The sequence below is a fragment of the Neopsephotus bourkii genome, unplaced genomic scaffold (assembly GCF_033783945.1).
Source record: "Neopsephotus bourkii isolate Nb327-2 ecotype Australia unplaced genomic scaffold, CSIRO-AGI_Nbou_v1 NB_962, whole genome shotgun sequence".
NCBI classification, from domain to species: domain Eukaryota; kingdom Metazoa; phylum Chordata; class Aves; order Psittaciformes; family Psittacidae; genus Neopsephotus; species Neopsephotus bourkii.
In genome coordinates this window covers 837,838-858,495 of record NW_026901456.1, presented here as the reverse complement: position 1 = coordinate 858,495, position 20,658 = coordinate 837,838, and the positions used below count along the sequence as shown (strand labels likewise).

General features: G+C 43.4%; 2 protein-coding genes across 10 annotated transcripts in view; one reads left to right on the top strand and one right to left on the bottom strand.

Annotated features, from left to right (window-relative positions):
* The window catches only part of GABPA (GA binding protein transcription factor subunit alpha), a 26,033-nt gene extending 9,468 nt beyond the window's left edge, over window positions 1–16,565 (bottom strand). The window contains exons 1-6 of one of the 4 annotated variants that reach the window (XM_061358986.1): window positions 16,454–16,565; window positions 13,401–13,501; window positions 11,650–11,794; window positions 10,098–10,182; window positions 7,965–8,210; window positions 990–1,184 (exon numbers count right to left, since the gene is read on the bottom strand). In XM_061358986.1, the coding sequence (XP_061214970.1) occupies window positions 990–1,184; window positions 7,965–8,210; window positions 10,098–10,182; window positions 11,650–11,794; window positions 13,401–13,477 (748 nt within the window). In that variant the 5' untranslated portion in view covers window positions 13,478–13,501; window positions 16,454–16,565. Of the gene's footprint in view, window positions 1–989; window positions 1,185–7,964; window positions 8,211–10,097; window positions 10,183–11,649; window positions 11,795–13,400; window positions 13,502–14,934; window positions 14,959–16,175; window positions 16,335–16,453 lie in introns of those variants that run through there. The other 3 variants (XM_061358983.1, XM_061358984.1, XM_061358985.1) reach the window with 3 other exon arrangements.
* ATP5PF (ATP synthase peripheral stalk subunit F6) lies at window positions 16,434–20,658 on the top strand. 6 transcript variants are annotated; one of them, XR_009726333.1, is made up of 4 exons: window positions 16,434–16,486; window positions 17,208–17,400; window positions 18,276–18,396; window positions 20,535–20,658. XR_009726333.1 is itself a non-coding variant. In XM_061358990.1 (4 exons), exons 2-4 carry the CDS (start codon window positions 17,227–17,229, stop codon window positions 20,561–20,563), a joined length of 324 nt encoding a protein of 107 aa, XP_061214974.1. In that variant the 5' UTR covers window positions 16,590–16,700; window positions 17,208–17,226; the 3' UTR covers window positions 20,564–20,658. The 6 variants fall into 6 exon arrangements, 1 of the variants encoding a protein (XP_061214974.1); XR_009726334.1 differs by having other exon boundaries at window positions 16,444–16,480; XM_061358990.1 differs by lacking the exon at window positions 16,434–16,486 and adding an exon at window positions 16,590–16,700 and having other exon boundaries at window positions 17,208–17,396; window positions 18,272–18,396.

The window sequence follows — 20,658 nt, the reverse complement described above, 5'->3', positions numbered from 1 at the left end:
ATGTTTTATAACAGCAGACACTTTCAATACCTCTTGTCATCCTGTATTGATACCCTCATTTTTACTGCCAATATTAGAATCATATAATAGTTATGGTTGGAAAGGACCTTATGATCATCAAGTTCCAACCCCCCTGCCATGGGCAGGGACACCTCACACTAAACCATCTCACCCAGGGCTCTGTCCAACCTGGCCTTGAACACTGACAGGGATGAAGCATTCACAACCTCCCTGGGCAACCCATTCCAGTGCCTCACCACCCTAGCAGGAAAGAATTTCCTCCTTAGATCCAATCTAAACTTCCCCTGTTTAAGTTTTAATCCATTACCCCTTGTCCTATCACTACAGTCCCTAATGAAGAGTCCCTCCTAGCATCCTTATAAGCCCCCTTCAGATACTGGAAGGCTGCTATGAGGTCTCCATGCAGCCTTCTCTTCTCCAGGCTGAACAGCCCCAACTTTCCCAGCCTGTCTTCATATAGGAGGTGCTCCAGTCCCCTGATCATCCTCGTGGCCCTCCTCTGGACTTGTTCCAACAGTTCCATGTCCTTTTTATGTTGAGGACACCAGAACTGCACACAATACTCCAAGTGAGGTCTCACGAGAACAAAGGGTCAGGATCACCTCCTTCGACCTGCTGGTCACACTCCTTTTGATGCAGCCCAGGATATAGTTGGCTTTCTGGGCTGCGACCGCACACTGAAGCCGGCTCATTTTCATTTTCTCATTGACCAACACCCCTAAGTCCTTCTCCACAGGGCTGCTCTGAATCTTTTCTCTGCCCAGCCTGTAGCTGTACCTGGGGTTGCTCCGGCCCAGGTGTAGGACCTTGAACTTAGCATAGTTAAACTTCATAAGGTTGGCATCAGCCTGTATTAAGTACAGGGAAAACAACTGCTCAAAATTCTATTCATCTTGAATGAAAGAAAGGAAGAATGAAAAGAAAAGGAAGAGGGGAGTAGGTAAAATCAGTTACAGAAAAATCCTTACATTTTCGAAGCAGCTCCAAATGGCTCCACAGGATCTCTCCCCGTGGGACACGCTGGAAGAAGTCTTCCTGACTGAGGCTACATAGCTCCCGCCCAGGAATGCTGAGTGCGTTGAGGTCAATGTCAGTCATACTGAACTCCTTCATCACCCACACCACCCAATGGAGCACCTGGTCTGTTGACCACTGCACAGGGTCTGGGAAAAGAGAGAAAAAATTGCAAATAATATTATATATTGCAAGATTCCTACTCGATTGCATAATAACTTCTGTAAAAGTAAATACAGAACATCAAGAAGCACACTGTCCTGGTTTAAGCCCAGCCAGTAACTCAGAACCACGCAGCTGCTCACTCACACCCCCTGCTCCCAGAGGAGAATCAAAAGAATGCAAATCCCATGGGTGGAAATAAGAGCGGTCCAGTAACTAAGGTATAACACAAACCCACTACTGGTACCACCAATAATAATAATGATAAGGGAAATAACAAGGGGAGAGAATATAAAACTAAAAGGGGAAAAGAAAATAAAACAATAAGCACAAGTGTTGCACAATACAATTGCTCACTACCTGCCGACTGATACCCAGCCTGAACTGAGCAGTGATCCAGGCATTCTGGGTAACTCCCCCCAGTTTACAGACTGGGCATGATGTGCTGAGGTATGGAATACTGCTCTGGCTAGTTTGGGTCAGGTGTCCTGTCTCTGCTTCCTCCCAGCTTTTTATGACCCTCCTCACTGGAAGAGAATGAGACTGAAAAGTCTTTGATTGGAGTAAGCATTACTTAGCAACAGCTAAAAACACTGGTGTGTTATCAGCACTGTTCTCAGCTGGCACTCAAAATCAGCCCGCAGGTAAAACCACTGGGTGGCCCATGGTGTGCACCTCCTGTATCTTCTCTCTCAGGCAACAGGGTACTTTCTGCTAATATCTGAGGTGCAGGTTGGTACAGGTGGGGAGCTGGACAGATCATCTCTCAGTTGTTTGAACTCCTGGGTCAGGAGTTTTCCCACAGCTGAAATGATGGAAGGGTTGGGACTGTCTTCAAACTCTCGGAGTTGACAACTCACTTCATCCACTGTTGCTGGTGCTGCCTCACTCCAGGTCATTGATGCCAGTAAGTGGGCATATGATGATGCTACACTCTGCGTAAATTTCCACCATGTGGGTCACGTACATTCAACTTCATGTGGATCTATGGATGCATTCCCAGCATCCGGCCTATGATAGATCATCTCTAGAATGGCTGATTCCCTCCAACGACTGGATGCCTTTCTCTATTGTGGTCCACTTGGCTGAGTGACACATAACACCATCCTTGTAAGTAAATCTTTCCTTCACAGCTGCCAAGAGCTGCCTCCAAAGGCTGAGTGCTTGTTTCTCTTCTGCAATTGTTTCATCAGTTCCCCCTTCCCTAGCAAGTGATCCCAGGTGCTTGGCTTCCCTACCTTCTAGTTCATGACTGTTGGCCCCACTGTCCCAGCATTGGAGCAATCAGGTGATGATGTGCTCACCTGGAAGATGGATGAAATTTTTTCGTATATTCCACAGCTTGGTCGAGGTCTGGGATTGAGAAGTTACCTCTTCCTCTTAACTCCTGTAGTAATTAGTGCTGTTCAGGTGCTGTCCCCTCTAGTACATGGATTGCTTCTTCATCTTTCTTCACTGCATGCTCTTTATGGCTCTTGTTTGCTTTTCCCCTTGCTCATAGGGCAAGTGATATTGGCATGGATTGGCCATTTGGTTCAGCTGTAGTGTCTGTCACTAGGGTTGGAGCAGCTGCAGTGTCTGTTGTCGGGGTTGGTGTAGCTGCTGTGCTTGTGGGTTGAGTAGCTGCGCTGTCTGTTGCTTTGTCATCAGATCCAGAGACATCTTTTTCCAGAGATGCTCTGGAGGCATAGGCCAAGCTGCAGCACGTTGCCATGATTTGTCCCTCTCTGGTATGGCAACACACCTCATTTAAGTGTTTTACTCTTTATTTTTCAGATTTCGCATTTGTTCAGGGGTGAAGTTCCAAAGCGCTGGAGGTGCCCACTGTGCCAGACAGTTGCCCACACTGTCCCACACATCCTGCCACTCATGACTATCCAGCCTCGGGGAAAATTTCTTGGTGGTCCTCATAGATCATCATTTAACTTTAGACAAGACCTGAGCCTGACTCTCCTTAATTTTTGAGATCAGATGAAATAGAGCATTCTCAAGGTGGTATGGCCATGGGTAAAACACATCCCCTACCATGCACCAGCCTCTGGGAAAATTGAATGGTACAATGAGCTGTTAAAAACTACAGAGAGCAATGGCTGGTGGGACTTTCAAACACTGGAATACACACTTACCAAAGGCCACCTGGTTGGTCAACACCAGAGGATCTGCCAACAAGGCTGGCCCAGCCCATTCAGAACTTTTACATACGCAGAGGGGGACAAAGTTCCTGTGGTGCACATAAACAATTTGCTGGGGAAGACAGTCTGGGTTATTCCTGTTTCAGGTAAAGGCAAACCCACTCGTGGGATTGCTTTCACTCAGGAAGCCTGACATCATGGACTGAATGAATTCAGAAAACTTTACAGGGATGGTCCATGGACATAAAAAGTCTGTTGTTTCAAGCAGAATTAGTATGAACAACCTTGAAAGAAGACGGGTAAGTCTAAACATTATCATCAGAACTTTGGTAATGTTGTATGCAATGGAAACTAAAGTAGGGATATCTAATTTAACCGTCTCAAGGGTAAAAACCAGAAGCAGAACAATTATGTACTTTTAAATTATGAGACACCAAATAGATGTCACCTTGACAAGTTTTCATGTTAATGTCGTGGTTTAACCCCAGACAAGACAGCTTGTGCACTCACTCCCCCCCCACTTCTTGCCCTCCCCCTACTCTCGGAGGGAAGGAGAGGAGAATCAAAAAGAATGCAACTCCCACGGGTTGAGATAAGAACAGTTTAGTAACTAAGGTATAACACAAATCACTACTGCTACCACCAATAATAGTAATGATAAAGGAAATAACAAGGGAAGAGAATACAACACCCCATCACCAGGCGACCGATAACTCGCCCCCCCAGCCCGACCAAGCACCGACCGATACCTCCTCCAACCCTGCAGTCCACCTAGCCCTTCCGGGTAACTCCCAGTTACATCCTGGGCATGACGTGCTGTGGTATGGAATACCTCTTTGGTCAGTTTGGGTCAGGTGTCCTGTCTCTGCTTCCTCCCGGCTCCCCTCCTCCCTGGCAGAGCATGAGGCTCACAAAGTCCTTGGCCAAACCAAAACATCATTGTTTTTCAGCTCTGTTCCCAGCTGAAAGTCAAAACACAGCACTGCACCAGCTACCAAGAAAGAGAAAAATGACTGCCACTGCTAAACCCAGGACATTATCCACCCCTTATTCCATACCATTCACGTCATGCTCAGATCCTACATTTTCAATATACCATCACTCTTATCTAAGTGCACTCTCATCGCAGTGCATGGACCAGTCCCTATAAAGCTGCTGAGTCCATCTGGTCCATGATGTCAGGCTCCACCTCTTGTAACAGTCTTTCAGAGCACGAGAGACTGTGCGCAGTGTTCACACCTGTGAATAACCTGGGCGATAGTGTCCATTGCTAAGTCCACCCCTCGATCATGAGTCCATCTCGATGTTGCATCTCTGCTCTGATGGCCTTAAGGGTCATGGGTCCACCAGGCTCAAAATAATTCACTGTCCCCTTCAGCAGTTTCTGCAACTTGTAGCTGGGGACTCCATACAGCTGCCTTCCATCTCCAATGCTTCCAAAGCACTGGAGGGGTCCAGTGGACTAGATACTTGCCCATACTGTCCCACATGCCCTGCCACTCATGGCTGTCCAGCCTTGGGGGAAACCTCTTGGTCCTCCCATATCGTCGCCTATCCCCAGACAAGACCCAAACCTGACTCTGCTTAACTTTTGAGATCAGACAAAATGGTGGTGGGTAAAATACACTCTGTGTGTGTGCCACAGAGCAAGCAGGTCCCAAGGATACCCAAAGGCCATCCAAAACCTTCAGAACTCTCAAACGATGCTGCTGTACTTGTCACTGGGGCTGGTGTAGCTGCTGTGCTTGCCGGCTCTCCCACCACCAGCTTCTCTTTTCCTGAGTCCAGCTCTTCCTCCTCTGCCTTGCTGGGAAATGCTGCGGGGTCTCCTGCATCCTCCTGGGGCTCGGCGGGCGGCTTCTGGGGAATGCTCTCGGCTGTCGCAGGGCTGAGCTCGGCCGCGGGGCTCGGCTCCTCCGCCACCTCCTCCCGCTGCTCGGCAGCCGCCTCCTTCCGCTCCTCGGCAGCCGCCTCCTTCCGCTCCTCGGCAGCCGCCTCCTTCCGCTCCTCGACCGCCCCGACCTCCTCCACCGGCAGCTGCTCCCTGCCGGCCTCCGGTCCTGCTCCCGCTTGGTGCCCGGGGCCGCTCTCCCGGGCTGCTTCAGCAGCCGCCAGCTCCCGGGGCCGCGCCCCCTTGGCTTCCCAGAGCCTCACGCAGACGGAGGCGAGGGCGAGGGCCAGAGCAGGGCAGGACAATTAAGAATTAAAGAAAGCAAAGTTTTCTCAGTCTACAAACATTACCTAGGAGCTACAAATTCCATTTTGCTTAATAAAACAGAGAAACATCGCATCATTTTTCACTGTTGCTACCTAAACCCATGCAATGGGAAAAGCCACAACAAAAGGGCTTTGGACTTTAAAATTCATCAGCAGTGAATTTTCATCAGAAAGCTGCTAATTTGTTCTTATTGACATAATCTGCAAGGTAATGTGAAACATTATTTTCTCTAACCAGTTCCATGGTTTCCAAGCTTTCTGCTGTTTCTTTTCCTGGCTTTATTTCTCATACGAATTAGTGTTTTCCTTCTTAGGGAACTCTGCAGTGGTACCAAATTTGGGGATTCTATTAGTAGAAACAGCTTTAACAGCTAAAAATCTGTGATCTTTAGTAAAACTCACCAAAACATAACACAATGGGAAAGGACATTTTCAAGACCTGCTAAACGCTAATTTTCTATTTGCAGCAAAACAGAGAAATCTGTGAGGATGCAAGGATGAAGATACTGAACCCATGCCCTCGTGGATGATGATTATTTACTGACTGGACTTGACTTTTAATTTCAACATAATCTGTCTTTTGGAAAGATTCAAGGAATAATTTCATATCAATAATTTCAGAGAACTTCACAGAACCAAGCCTCACAACTCTTTGAAGCAAACTGTCCTCTTTTTCTATGTTGGGGGAGAGGGAAGGCTTTTTGAGGGGACTATATAAGAACCTTAAGAATATTCAATCACAGAATCAACTAGGTTAGAAAAGACCTTTAAGATAATCAACTTTAACCTCTACCTCATAACTGCTAAGCCCACCACTAAACTATGTCACTAAAGGCCTTATCTACATGTTTTTTCAACGCTTCCAGGGACAGTAATTCCACCACTTGCCTGGGCAGCCTGTTCCGATGCCTGATCACCCCCTCAGTGAAGAAATTCTTCCTAATATCAAATCTAAACTCCCCCGGCGCAGCTCGAGGTTGTTACCTCTAGTAACATTCTTTATTCATTTCACGTTCTTTATTCTCAGAAACTTTCGACTGTACCAGAATGTAAAACATAGAGGTGTCTTATTTCAACCCAAGGCCCTGCAACATCAACTCAGGTAACACTGAAAGTTTTATTCTGGGAAGACAGTTTAGCACATTTTTCTGGTATCAAGAGAACACTATTATTAATAGAGATCTCTGCCACCATGAACTAGTATGATTTTCCTGGAAAATCTGTACTCCCATGACACAAAAAACATTAAACTTTTAAAGTCACAGTTGTGGGTTGTCACAGTTGTTCTTAAAGCAGCATTATTAAAGTTTATTAACAACATCATTCAACATAATAATAACATAGGTTTAAGTAATGCTCTTGTTATATTAATGGGAGGACAATGAAAGGTATTAGCTCCTGATAACACCTTGCCTTCCTCCTGCCTCCCCCAAACCATTCTGCATTAAACCCCTGACATTAAACCACAGACATAGCATGATGAAAACTATTTTGGAAGTGCTTGCTGCCAACAACAACCACCACCAAAAGGCATGAAAATGCCATTGTTTTAGTTATACATTTAAGATACTGACAAGCTACACATCCTGCAAAGACCTGTGACTTTACTGGAATCTTAAACACTTCCAAGTATTCCACTTGCTAGATACATTCCAGTTTTGCAGGTCTGCTTAGATACTACAGCTTTTTGTGGTTAACATGCCTTGACAGTACGTTTCTGCATGTCAGAACAAGCACCTCAGCTGGGTAATCTGAATGTGATGCAGGTCTAAAACTCAGTTTCAGTTCAATCCTAAACAGGCATTCACAAATGCTTTTTCTAAGCTAACATTAAATTGGCAGCCTGCTGCGTAAAAATATTAATTCCAAAGAGATGATAACCTACCAGGATACATATATTCAGTTCTGAAACACCTTTTTCCAGTACGCAGAAGTATGGCTTTCCATGTAACATCTGATTTAACACCATACTCTGCACTTTACAATCTATGAACAACTTGTTTCAGTGCTTTTAAAGTCAAACCCCACCAAGTACTGAGTCTACATTCAGACACATGAGAAAAAGAGCTTTACCACTAACATATATAATTTTAAGGAGGGGAGGAAGAAGAAAAATGCTTTCTAAAAACTGCAAAGAAAAGAAGCTTGTAGAGCATAAAGAACTATTTTAACAGAAATATCACAAGCATTGATTCTCTTTAGTCCTTTCTTATGCAGGTATTTGATTCATACCCGTATCATAAGAAGCTTCTGAGGTATTGGAGCTTTTTAGTTATATCACCAAAATTAGTTACTATTTATGAAAACAAACAAACAAACAAAAAACCCCACCCCAAAACAAAACCCCAAACAATCCCTCAGATGAACAAAAGAACCCAGACCCCTTTTAAATGCACACACGCAGTCATGTATTATTACCGTAGGGTATTCCAAGGCGCTCCTGCTCCTTGCGGTAGCCTTCCAATGCTGCAGCCCATCGTGTCACTTGTTCAGAGGTTTCGTCTGAAATTGTTGCAATATGTTTTGTTCCATCCAAGGTTATCACTTGAGCTTCCTCAACAAGGTGAGCTTCAGCCTCTCCATGATGAGCATCTGGATCAATCACTACCTCCACGGTCTCCACAGGCTTTACAATTTCAAGGATGTTTAATTTGGGCTCTAACCCTAGGTACAGAAAGAACAAACACAAAACTTAAAAGACAGCAAAGCAAATATAATTAAAAAGTTGTTTTAAAGCTTTCTGATTAACAGTGTTAGCACACTTCAGAAAGAAATGTGACACAAAAGCATCATCAATTTTCTGCAAGTGTCCTAAATTAGAATGACATATTCTATTATACAGTACATACTTTGGTAAATACAAAAAGGCCACTTTATAATACAAAGAATAGAAACTTGCCCCTTTTCCCTCCCCCAGTATTAGAGCTTCCTGATCTGTTTAGGTGATCCATTTCACAAATCTTGAACAGAATGTTCAGCATGTGGCATAAAGAACAAGTATTTTGACCTGTAAGAAATATACTGAACCAAAGAGGGAGGGTAGCAAAGCAAACCCCAAAAAATCCAGAATAAGCATCCACCTCTTTCCCCCAGTCAAGAGGCATTTCTTTCTGCCTTTACAATATTTCCCTGCTATCTCTGTAATCTCCACACAGGAGTTAGTATCTTCTTTCGGTACTCTGCAAGAGGCAATGTGTTCAACAGCAAGTTAAAAGAAAACTGTAAAGTTCTCCATGTTTTACGATATTTTTGTATGAAATGCTATAAAAGAACCACAATGGACTATACTTCAGCTGGTGTTTATTCCTTTGAATTTACAAGTAGCTAATCAAAATTTTATAAGTCGCTTAAGAGTCAGGTGTCACGGCCTGAATAACAATACAGAAGATCAACTTGAAGTTATACACAGGTACTTAATACTCAGGTGCTTTATTTTTTAAGGGGATGGGGAAGAAAGCAACTCCTGTGCTACATGATCATGCACCTCAGTTTTACATTCAAAAAGAAAGAAAAACAAACCAAACCTCAGGAAGGAAATAGAAGATAATAGTGAAGATATTTATCACCTGCATCCTTTTGAAACTGGAATGCTGAGCACTGCATGCTACAAGTTACTGGACATGAATTAAGAACAGACATTCTAGTTCCCTGAAGGGTATTTCTACTCTGTATTTCAAACCAGAAAGCTAGTCCAATCCCCATTACACATGGGGAACTGCAGATTCAACCTAGCACTAGTCACCTGACACTTAGCATTAAATACAAATCAGTTTTACTTAATACTGTTAATACAAACCAGAAAGACTTCCTTCTAATTACACTAAAGCCACAAGAAAACAGAATGTGCTCCCCAAATTTTGCTGATCTACGTTGATGACCTAACTGAAAACAGCGATCCTACTTCAGTAGGAACTTGTCACTGTTTTGTTTGACAATATGGCAACAAACATCTGTAGCTCCTCCCAGAGCACAACATGAATGTTGTCTTCAATGAGGGGTGGCACAATGGTTTACTCTTGACTTCTCATCTGAATTAAAAACAGATAATAGAGATCCCAGCCGTTCAAACAGATTTTGAGTTAACTACATATACTCTCAATGATCTAATCATTCACAAAGCACACAAGTTCACCTCACAAAGATGAAGCTGTCACCTACCTAGAAACAAAAAATCTTTTGCCTGCTTAGACACTCATTCTGGTATAAGTAACTACTGACTGTTAACGAAAGCCTCATACTGTAACTGTCGCTATCTGGCCCGGGTTTGCTTGAGTTTGGGGCCAGGGGCTGTTAGGTTCTTTATTTTTTTTAACTTAGAAATTGATATAATGTTACTATAAAAAAACATTTCAAATAGCATCAATCTATGACACTTATTTTAATTACTACTACTTATAACCACAGCACACAATGGAAGAGACTTTCTGAAGCTATGTGACCATTCAATGATATTCTCAATTTTACAGCTAGGAATAGCAGGGCATTCAGTTTACTCACAAGTATTCCCACAATATTAATTTGTCTGTACAACAGACAAACATAACAGCTTACCTTGCCTAGATATTACTTGCACGCTGAGTTGTACTGTTCCATCTGTTTTTACTCCTTGATCAAAAAGACTTCGATCTGGGTCCAGCTTGATGAAAGCAAAGCAAACATTACAAATACGTATTAGTCTCACAGTTACAAGGAACTTGCTCTCCTTTAAACTTCAGAAACACCTAGTGCCTGCAGCAAATTTTCCGAAGAAGCATGCACATATTTTTAGCACTACCTAGACAAACAATTTGATTGGAATTTGAAACTCGCCACTCTGTTTAAAGTAGTTTCACTTACAGGGACATTTAACCTAAAAAAAGGCAAAGCAATATCTGGAAGTACGTTCACTTTGTGAAAAGTATCCACAATTCCCACTGTCAGCTTTTAATGCTTTCATAAATATTTTTGTTTTTAAAGCAGTATTCTCCCTTCTTTCTGAAGAAGCCACAGATGTCTGATTATAATGACAAACAGAACATCCAGGTACGCATGATGCGAAACAGTTATACTGTCTAACGTGGTGATGCCTGTAAACATAGGGGGGCACTTCTTGAGTAATGTTTTGCTATCTATGCACCGTATAAAAACCTTCTTGCTTTATGCAGATTCAAAACAAGATTAGACTTGCAGAAGTTCAGGCAGCAACAAATTACGTGGGTGCCTTGGGTTCAGTTGTAAGTTTTTTTCTCCTTCTTAGTAGCTGGTGCAATGCAGTGGTTTCAACTTTAGTTTGAGAACAATGTTGATAACACACTAATGGTTTTGGCTGCTGTTAAGTAATGTTTACCCTGATCAGGGACTTTTCAGGCTCATGCTCTGCCAGTGAGGAGGGGCATGGGAAGCCAGGAGGAAGCAGACAGGACACCTGACCCAAACTAGCCAAAGGGGTATTCCATACCTCAGTGAGTCATACCCAGTTATATGGGCTGGGGGAGGAGTTACCCAGAAGACCCAGATCACTGCTCTGGTTGGTCTGGGTATCGGTTGGCAGGTGGTAAGCAATTGTATTGTGCCCCACTTGTGTTTATTGTTTTCTTTTCCTTTTCCCCTTTTAATTTCATGTTCTCTCCCCTTTTTTAGCCTGATCGTTATTATTATTGGTGGTAGCAGTAGCGGTTTGTGCTATACCTTAGTTACTGGACTGCTCTTACCTCAACCCATGCAATTTACATTCGATTCTTCTCCCCATCCTTCCAGGAGCAGAGGGGAGGGAAAAATGTGGGGGAGTGAGCAGGTGGCTGCATGGTTCAGAGTTACCGGCTGGCCTTAAACCACAACAGTGAGCTACCTCAAGAAAAGACAGTTGCCCTAGTTCTTCTTTCACCTCCAAGGTGGTAATTTTTTCCTTTCTTACCCCCACACCAGGAACCCCAGAAGTATTTTGATTTTATTCACACTGAATTAGTATGTACACATTAAATGGTCTGATAACAAACCTAACATAAGCTCTTAATTGTAATTATTATATCAAATAAAGCATGAATTCCGTGAACAATGGAAGGGACAAAGTATGCAAAATGCTTCTCCATTAAGAGGTTAAGTCTTTCATAGCCTTTCAGTTTACCTGGATATCTTGCAAGCAAATTTCATGTGTATCCAAGGAACACTGCAGTCTGGGTTCCAGCAACTTCCTAAGATTTCCAATTGGTTCATTGATGTCAATTGCTTGACTCACAAATTCTGCTGTGGTAAAGGTTTGCTCAACGATGCTTAAATACCAAATTAATACAACAAACAATTACTTACATGTTAATACAGCGGTATAGGAAAGCTTTATAAAAGTTAAGACGTGAACTACACAAAAGGTAATACTGGCTCTGAAATTTTAATACCATGCAGAAAAACTCGTAGCTTGAGTAGAGCATGAATTACTAAGTTTGATTCCATTGATTTTACAGCCATGCAACTTTCCTTTTACACTGTTACCATTAAAAAGTTAGGTTAAATACCGAGATTATTTTCAGATCACCATTTTCAAGAGACTGTCACAATCACTATATTAACTTGCACATAAACTGAGTTGATTTGCCTATACCACACTTAAAAGCTATTAAAGTAAAAAACAAACACAGAAACTTAAAAGATAAGAGGAAAAAGGAAGAAAACCCATCTGTTCTCATACAGAGTAATTGTCTATGCCTTTTCACCAGGCAGCATGAGGATTAAGCTTAATGCATACAAGAGACAACCAGAAATAACAGCAGCACCATGGAGCCTTGAATGAAACATTAGTCATGTGCCATGGTTGTCCTGCACTTAAAATAATGACAGCTTTTGCACAGGCATTCAGAAACATCGATGCTATATAACTCGTGCCTTAACCTTAGACATGTTGCTGGTCTTTCCAGATTTACACAGAAGGAAATCAGAAAGTATACACAATTAGTTCATATGTACTAAAAATTTACAAGGAGCTCAGAGTAGGAAGTATGTCGTTTTGAACCAGTTCTCCAAACCAGATTCTTAAAAAGCAGGTGACCTGCCAGCCTCAGCTATTTCTACCCAACACATTAACTTGCCTCTCTGTGCTCTGAAAAACAGTTGTAAAAATTATGAGGGGAGCATTAGGAAGAAAAAACCCAAAAAACAACAAACCCAAGAACAAGGTTGAGGTAATTAATTCAAAGGATATCTGACTTCAGAATCTACTGTTTCAAGGGCCCTAACAACAATATAGTCAACAGATACAGAATGTAATTTCTGCTCTGGTAAAAACAAATGACCCTGTGTAACAGTAAAGTAATGGACTGAGAGGTTCATCTCAATTACAGAAGGATACACTGAAGCTGAAAGTTTTGCAGCATGTACATGTAGACATATTCCTACACACATGAAAGCAGGGGAAGAGAACTACTAAGAATGTAGCAAGAGATAAACAAAACAGTTTGGGATTTAAGCAATTAAGATTGAAGAACACTGATAGCACTCTACTGGTTTCCAATAGTGGCTGCAGGTCCACTTCAAGAAAACCACCACTGGATAAGAAACAGAATAACTCAAATGTGCACAAGAAAAATTAAGAACTCTCTATTCAGCAAGAAAGTTGAAAAACTGAAAACAATCAACAGCAGGGTTACAGAGATCATACTGAGCCAGACACTTCTGCCAGTTTAAAGTTACTTCTTTTGCCTAGCTAGAAAACACTTGTACTTATTTCGTAACCATGGCCATCTCTGAAGCATTACACAATACCCAGTAATAAATCTGCATAACCATACTTAATGTGTGTAGCCATAAAACTGAAACCAATTAAAGAAAACAAATAATTGAATCAATTGCAGCCTAAGGACCCCCAAAAGCAAACACAGTACCTACCTTACTTCAGTGCATTCCTGTTTTTCAGTTCCATCTATTTCTATTTCTATCAGCTCTTCTGCTTCTCTCTTAGTCATGGCTAAAATGTCTTAAGAACAGAGCTGTGAACAGAAAAGAATTTTTTTGGTAAGTCATAGACCAACAAAACTAGATGATAAATTGTGTCCTAGCAAACATTTTTTAAACTAAACACTAAAAATGAATATGCAGTGTCAATGAGAATGTTCTCATTGACACTGCAGATTTTCATGCCCTGTAAAATACTGGAGTCTGTTAGAACATAAGGGGGAAAGAAAGAATTAAAACATTTGGTCTGTAAAGACATAGTTTGTATATTATTATGTTTCACTAACCATCCCATACATCATAAGTATGAAATACACATGATAATGAACTCATCCGAATTATATTAAAAGTTCACAATAAATAACACCACCAACTCACAGGAAAAGCAGTAGGACATAGGAGAACAGAGTAAAAAAAAAAATATCATCACAGCAGAAAAAGCAAAACATGTTACTATTTAAATACCCACAAAAGATTAGCAAGATTTCCACCCTGGAATCATTCCTTCCCAGGGACTACTCTATGACAAACCCAGCTGGTTCATAAGAGAGTTTATTAAACACAAGTTAGTAAAGGAACCTGAAAACTTCTCAAAAGGAACAGTGACCAACTACATTATACCACTGTTACATAAAAGGTTTAAAGAAATCCAAACCACTCATTATCTCCTTCAAGAACTATTATGTAAAATCGGTTTCAAATAAATCAAGTGTGGCCATGTGATATCAAGCCATAAGAAGCTACCATGGCTAGACAGAAGCTAAACAGCACTTCATTAATAACTTAACACTAGAAGCAGAACCTGAATTTGTTCTGCTCACAGATCTGACTGAAAATCCCCCAGCTGCTGGGTAGGACCCATTGAACTGACATGGTGGTGTACGCTGAAGAGGGCCCTGGGAGTCCAATTCCCAGACCACTTAAATCATGATAAATGAGGAAGAATGAAACACCACTTCTAAAGAATGCAGACAAGCTTAATTAAACTGAAACAACTGGCACGTGCATGGCTACAAGTGATATGGTTGACTGTTAAAAGGTTTGAGCAAAGTCACTTAATGAAAATTCCCAAAGAATCTAACTGGTATCATAGAAAAGGGAAGAAATTCATTCCTGTATTAGCAATCAACTTAAAAACCCAAAACAACAAGAGTTATCATTTTTCTTGTGATGGGGTTTACCAGTAAGGTCAGAAAAGGTTTTAAGCTAGGATTTCTGTTCCTTCATGTACTCATGAGTTGTTTATTGAGAAAATTGTGCAGACCTGCCGAAAGATCATCTGCAGGTCTCATCTTTTTCAGTCTTCAAATGACTTGTGGCAGAAAATTTTCAGTATTAGTAAATTCAAAGCAATGCACAGTGAGTAAATATTATAAGAGCATAGTAACTGTATTGAATTAGGTAAGATATTATGAAGTCCCTATGGACTGGACTACAAACTAGCAGCTAGACTAATAACTTCACTCACTCTTCAAAGGCAGCTTGCGGCTGCATCTCACAGGCTCTACTACATCTCTGGTTACCATGCAGAGGTAGGAGAATTGAGCACAGGCACAGAGAGCAGGTAGACAAAGAGGGAGAAAGATGGTTCCACTGAGCACAGATGTGAGAAAGGGAGATGATGAGAGGAATCAGCTTAACCATTATGAAAACATGTAAAGTCATTAACAGTTCAGAGAAACGTAAAGGGAAAAATTACTCTGTCTTTCTCATGCTAGAACAAACAGACTTCTAATGACACAAATCATTTCACACAAAGTCTGTAGAGCTATCTTTTCCCTAGAAGACAAGGAGTTAAGCAAGTAACACACCCATGGTAATAAGGGCACAAACTCTGCTAGCACAATTAGTGTTTGCTATCCTACCAGGTATCTGTGAAGTGGGGGATAACTATTGGAGCCAAATCACTGGGGATATTTGTGGGTCTGAGAAACTCTGGTGTTCACGGATGATTTGGTACTATCAATCCCTATTATTAATAGGACTGTAACACCAACACGAAATAGGTAACACAGCAATCTATCGTTTACAGATCGATCAGATTTTGCAAGTTACCAGCCGATTCGGATTTCAGACAGTGACCCACTAAACGGGGTGGAGTCATACCAAGTTTTAAGTGGTCCGTTTCCTTACCCTCAGCCAGGCGTTAAAAAATAAACCCGATCTAAGAGAAGCGGTTGTGCAGCCCGTACCTGCCCGAACACCAGGAAACGAACTATCCAAGCTGCCAAACACCCTTTTAGGTTTTCACCCAAAGTGAGTTTCACGCCCCGGAGAGGCCCGCGGGCCTCGGTCCGGGCTGCCCGATTTGGGAACCGAGCGGGAGAGTTGCACCCTCCTCCCGTGGGCGACGACCGATGAGGGGCCCCTCTCCGAGCCCCGCCGCCGTCTCCATTTCCCCCTCGCGGGACCCGACCGGCGGCGCGGAGGCCCCTCGGGACAGGGGACCTCAGAGCCGCCACCATGGCCCTCCCGCGGGCTGGAGAGGGGCAGGCGGCGCCGCACCCAAGCCAGTGCATTCCAGCCTCCGGGGAAGGCCGCTCCTCCCCGCAGACCCCGGTTCTCCCACCACCACCCCGCCTGCTTCCCCCTCCTTTCGCAGCGCCTCGTCGTTGTTTGAACCCGAAACGGAAATGAGACTCGCGGCGCCGGAGAGAAACGGAAACAAAACACGGGCCGTGCCGCCAGGCCGCGCCGCAGCTCACTCACCCGTCGCCGCTGTCCGGTCGCCGAGCGGAGCGGCCGCACCACAGCTCCCGCCGGCCGCGGCTCTCGCAGCTCCCCTGGGTCCCGCCGCCGCCGCCCTGAGGGGGCCGTCACGCGCTCGGGATTGGGCAGCGCGGGCCCAGGCGGGGAGGGCGCGCGCCGACACCGCCACCCCCCGCGCGGGAGAGGGAACTACAGCTCCCGTCGGCCCCCTCGCGGCGCCAATCCGCGTGTGGGCGCGGGGCTGCTGGCGGCTGTTACTCCGAACCGCTTCTCCTCACCCGGAAGCGCATCGCCGGCTTCCGACGGTAACGGTGCGAATGGGGGGTTTCTGTGCTCGCTCTCCGCGTACTCCGGCTTGCCGCGGCGCGGAACCGTCTGGTGGGGTGCACGCCGCCCCCTTCCGTCCGGGTACCCCGTATGCAAGAGCGCGGGGGCCGGTGGTGTGTCGGCGGGCTGGGCTGACGTCCCGGCGTGCATTGCGCGGAGAGGCGGGGCCGTGGTAGCTGTGGTGACTCCTGTCCCAAGGTGACTAGAGCGGGGACGGTGTGGTGCCGCCGAGCGCCGAACCCTTCGCCCCGCGGTGCCGGTGGGTGCTTGGGGGGGTGGCTTCCCGTCAGCCGGCGTTGCCTTGTGCTTGGGGCATTCGGGCCCTGGGCGTAACGGCGATTCGCGGCCCCGTCATCAGCTGGGGGCTCCCGGGGCGGGTGGTCCAGAGATCTCCACGCGGGGAGCAGTGGGGCCGCGGCCGCTGCTGGGTTGGGCTGGGTTGGGTTGAAGTTACTACTTTTCCTTTAAGCGAGGCAAAACCTGACATGCTGTGTTTGTCTCGTTGGCGGTGCGGGCAAAGCGATAGTGATCCGTGCTCCTCGGGTTCAGCGGCTGCTCGAGTTTCCTCCCCAAATTGCTGCCAGCTCTAAGTGTTCGTTATGGTTTTAAAGCTCATTTCTGAACTAAAAATGTTGATTTTTTTTTTTTTTGCACATTGCGGAAAGAGCTAATTCTGTGTTCCTGTTTGGGGTTTCTGGTTTTTAGCTGAAACACTGGTGTCATCATGATTTTGAACCAGATTTTGCGTCTCTCGTCCATTTTTCGCTCCGCTGTCGCCATTCACTTGCGCAGAAACATAGGGCTTTCTGCTGTCGTCTTTAATAAGGCAAAAGAGCTCGATCCAGTTCAGAAGCTCTTCTTGGACAAGATCAGAGAATACAACACAAAGAGCAAGTAAGTAGAGGAAATTGTTTTGAGGCTGATGGCAAAAGGGGGAATAACGTTTCTGACAAATGCTGAAATGTGCTAGGTTTGTGGGTTAGCCTGTAAATGCTCAGGGTGTTCTTTCCTGAAACACTTGATGGTAGTGTCACAAATAAGAAAGCTTGTTCTTGCTTACCTAACAGACAATGTCCATTTTTTCCCCCATTAGGGATAAAAAAAAGGTAAACCTGATGTCAGTCTTCGTGGGGAGTTAGGGCATTCCGTACATGCTATATGAACGTACCAGTGTGTTAATTTTTACCCATGTATGTGCTCTATAAATAGGAAAAAAATAAGAACACCACCCCACCTGGTCGGGGTAAAGCAGCTGTTCTTCAGTCCTGTTTGCAGAAGCGGAATGCAAATAGTCTCCAAAAGCAATTGAGATTTAATGGAACTGTGAGGCTGATTAATTAAACATCTCAAGTTAATAAGCAGTTAATTCAAATGGAATCTTAGATTCTTGTAATGCTTGAATGACCTACTTAATAGGAAATTAAAGCTCTAGCAATTCCGTGTAATTTATTTTTGGGAAGTAAATCAGTCTTTTCTTCGTTCTAGCAATTCTGTGTGATATATTTTTGGGAAGGAAAGCAGTCATTTCTTAGTTCTATTGTTTCTTGGGTCTATTGGTTTCCACACCTACAAAATAGCCTGCTTATGAAGGTGTATTTTGGTGGCTTTACCAATCACAAGTGTGATGGCTTTAGTTGGTTGTCAGAAAGGTTCTGAATTTATAAATGGCCATGAAAATGTAGAGCTTCCACACGAAGCTCCAGGACTGAAGTGTTAATCAGAACTTTCAATGGTTGGTTTGGTTTTTTTTTTTTTTGTTTCTTTTGTAGGCAGTCTGGAGGGCCTGTTGATGCAGGCCCTGAATTTCAGAAGGAAATGAATGAATCCCTTGCTAGACTTCAACGGGCATATGGTGGGGGAGATCTAACCAAGTTTCCAGAATTTAAATTTGAGGGTGAGTTAACAATCTAACTTTATTTCTAATTGCAAGTAAGGGCATGATCACTGACTGGTTTTCTTAAGTAATTCCTATTTAGTTTTTATTTGGTCTGTTAGTGTCATGTAAGACGTCCTTGGTCAATCTTACTTTTGCAGACCTCACATCTGATTCCATCTGTCTCTTTTTTTTGATTACTTGTCTTTTCCAGTAGGGGTGTGGACTTACTTATCCTGATGCTTAACAAAACTTACAGTCAGATCAGGCTATCTTAAATTACCCCTCAAAGACCTGGAAGAAACAACCCATGTCCTATTGTTTTGGGGCTTTTTGGTGTGGCTTTTTGTTTGTTTGTTTCTTCTTCTCATCCTTCCAAAGATATCATCAAACTAATTTCAAAACTAGTTTTCCATGTCATCCGAAGTGCAATTTGTAGATTTTGTAAGCTCATCCATAAAGGCAGTGATTTCAGAAAATGAACCCAGAACTTTACTACTTATGACTAGTCTGTGACTAAATTACATTAAACCTTTTTCTTTGGTTATTTGGGTATGGCTTCTGCTTAACTGCCCTAAGTTTGTGTTAGCATGTTTCCATATTGCCCCAATTCATTATGACAATTGTTTACCAAGAATATAGAGAAACTGCACAGACTCTATCTGCCTCAGGACATAAAGGCAACTACATTTCTGTTTTTCCTTTTTCCTTTACTTGCTTGTGTGGGTACAGTTCAGAGTCTTCATTGTTCACAAATGGTTTTAGCTTACCCCACAAAACCTGGCTTTAGCTGTCTTTCTAGTAAGCTGTAAGTAGCTGGGATTCAGCAATGTTCTGAATGTGCCAGTGTATTTCGTTTATGTGGCAAGGGTTTGATAGTGGGGGTCTGCAGGGTGACCTCTGTCAGTAGGTGTGTGTCCACACATCAGACATAGCCAGTTTCATTTGGCTTCAAAATGGACCTACTGCAATTTGCAGCTGAGCTAGTCAGCGATACTAGTGCCATCTCTGTGACAAGAGTATTTAAGGTGCCTTTATTTGTAAGCCTCCTGGAGAGGGAGGTAGGGGAAGGAGCAAGAGAGCAACAAGGATGGGTATATACCTCGCAGCTAGCCAAGGTCAAGCCACCATAGGCAGACTAACTGGAAACTGATACAGACTAGGAGCACATCTAAAAATATTCTGTGTTTCTGTGGTATTTCAGTTAGATTAAAAAAGGATTTAATGTCAAATTGTTACTGGTGCAAATAAAACAGAGCATCTGTAAGGCAGCATCTATGGCATTTATTTTCCTAAGTTTTAGGGATGCAGTTTCTTTATATTCAGCTTTATTTCTATGTACTATGTGAAACAATACATTAGTATTTCTTTGTAAGTAAACAAAATTTTTGTGACCATAGGAACACCACAAAGGAGGGGGGAGATAGCGCTTCTACCACTGTTGCCTATCCTTAACTGAATTCCAACAAGTTTTCAAAATTAAGTGCCTAATGGGTAGAAACATAATTTTTTTTTGTCTTAGTGAAGATTACTCTAAGATGAGCCTTACCTCTCAGACTCCTTGTAGCAAGGCGAACAGGTGTTAATAGCCCACATGTCAAAAGCCCTAACCCTTCTGAGTTTACCTTTGATATCAAAACCTCCTTCATCAGTGTTTGTATGTGGAGAGTATCTTTTGCTGAGTGGAACTGCAATTGTGTGCTCCATTCTGTTAATCAGCTATAAGACACTAACCAAGGAAAAAGAGCAGCTTGGTTACTTGTTCTTACACCAGAGCTATACTGCAAATATTAGTGTCAAGTGCAATAGGTTCTGGTTGATCGCTTCGTCTTCTCTGTGCCTTCTCCCCTTCCCCAGGTGATGCTAAAGCTGTTTAGGCAGAAATGTCAGTAAGGTGCATGTCTGTCTTAAACTTTATGCATAAACTCCTTTAAGATGGAAAAGATCTGTCACCAGCATAGTTTATTCTTTAGTGCTGCCCACATCCAGTGATTCGCTGGTACAAATTAAGTGGTGGTGTACAAGACTGCGGTGTACAAGAGCTTGCTTTAGCTTGCCATCTTAATGTTTAGCTTTCTTTAAATAGCAAATGACTTGTGCTATTCAAGGCTGGACTGAAAAGAGGCTAATATGACTTCTCTCTCCCTTTCCTCCTCTAGAGCCCAACTTCGAGGATACTCCAAAGTGATCTCTGCAGGTTGCACGCCAAACAGCAGCATACATCGGTGGAGTTGCTGAACATGGCAATAGTTGTAACTTAATAAATGCAGTGTTGCAGTTCGA

What these genes read in the sequence shown, in the direction of transcription:
- ATP5PF (XM_061358990.1), top strand. Translation starts at nt 17,227, where the DNA reads ATGATTTTGAACCAGATTTTGCGTCTCTCGTCCATTTTTCGCTCCGCT. An exon ending in GAATACAACACAAAGAGCAA is followed by an intron (nt 17,397 to 18,271) that starts GTAAGTAGAGGA and finishes TTTCTTTTGTAG; the next exon opens with GCAGTCTGGAGGGCCTGTTG. An exon ending in TCCAGAATTTAAATTTGAGG is followed by an intron (nt 18,397 to 20,534) that starts GTGAGTTAACAA and finishes TTCCTCCTCTAG; the next exon opens with AGCCCAACTTCGAGGATACT.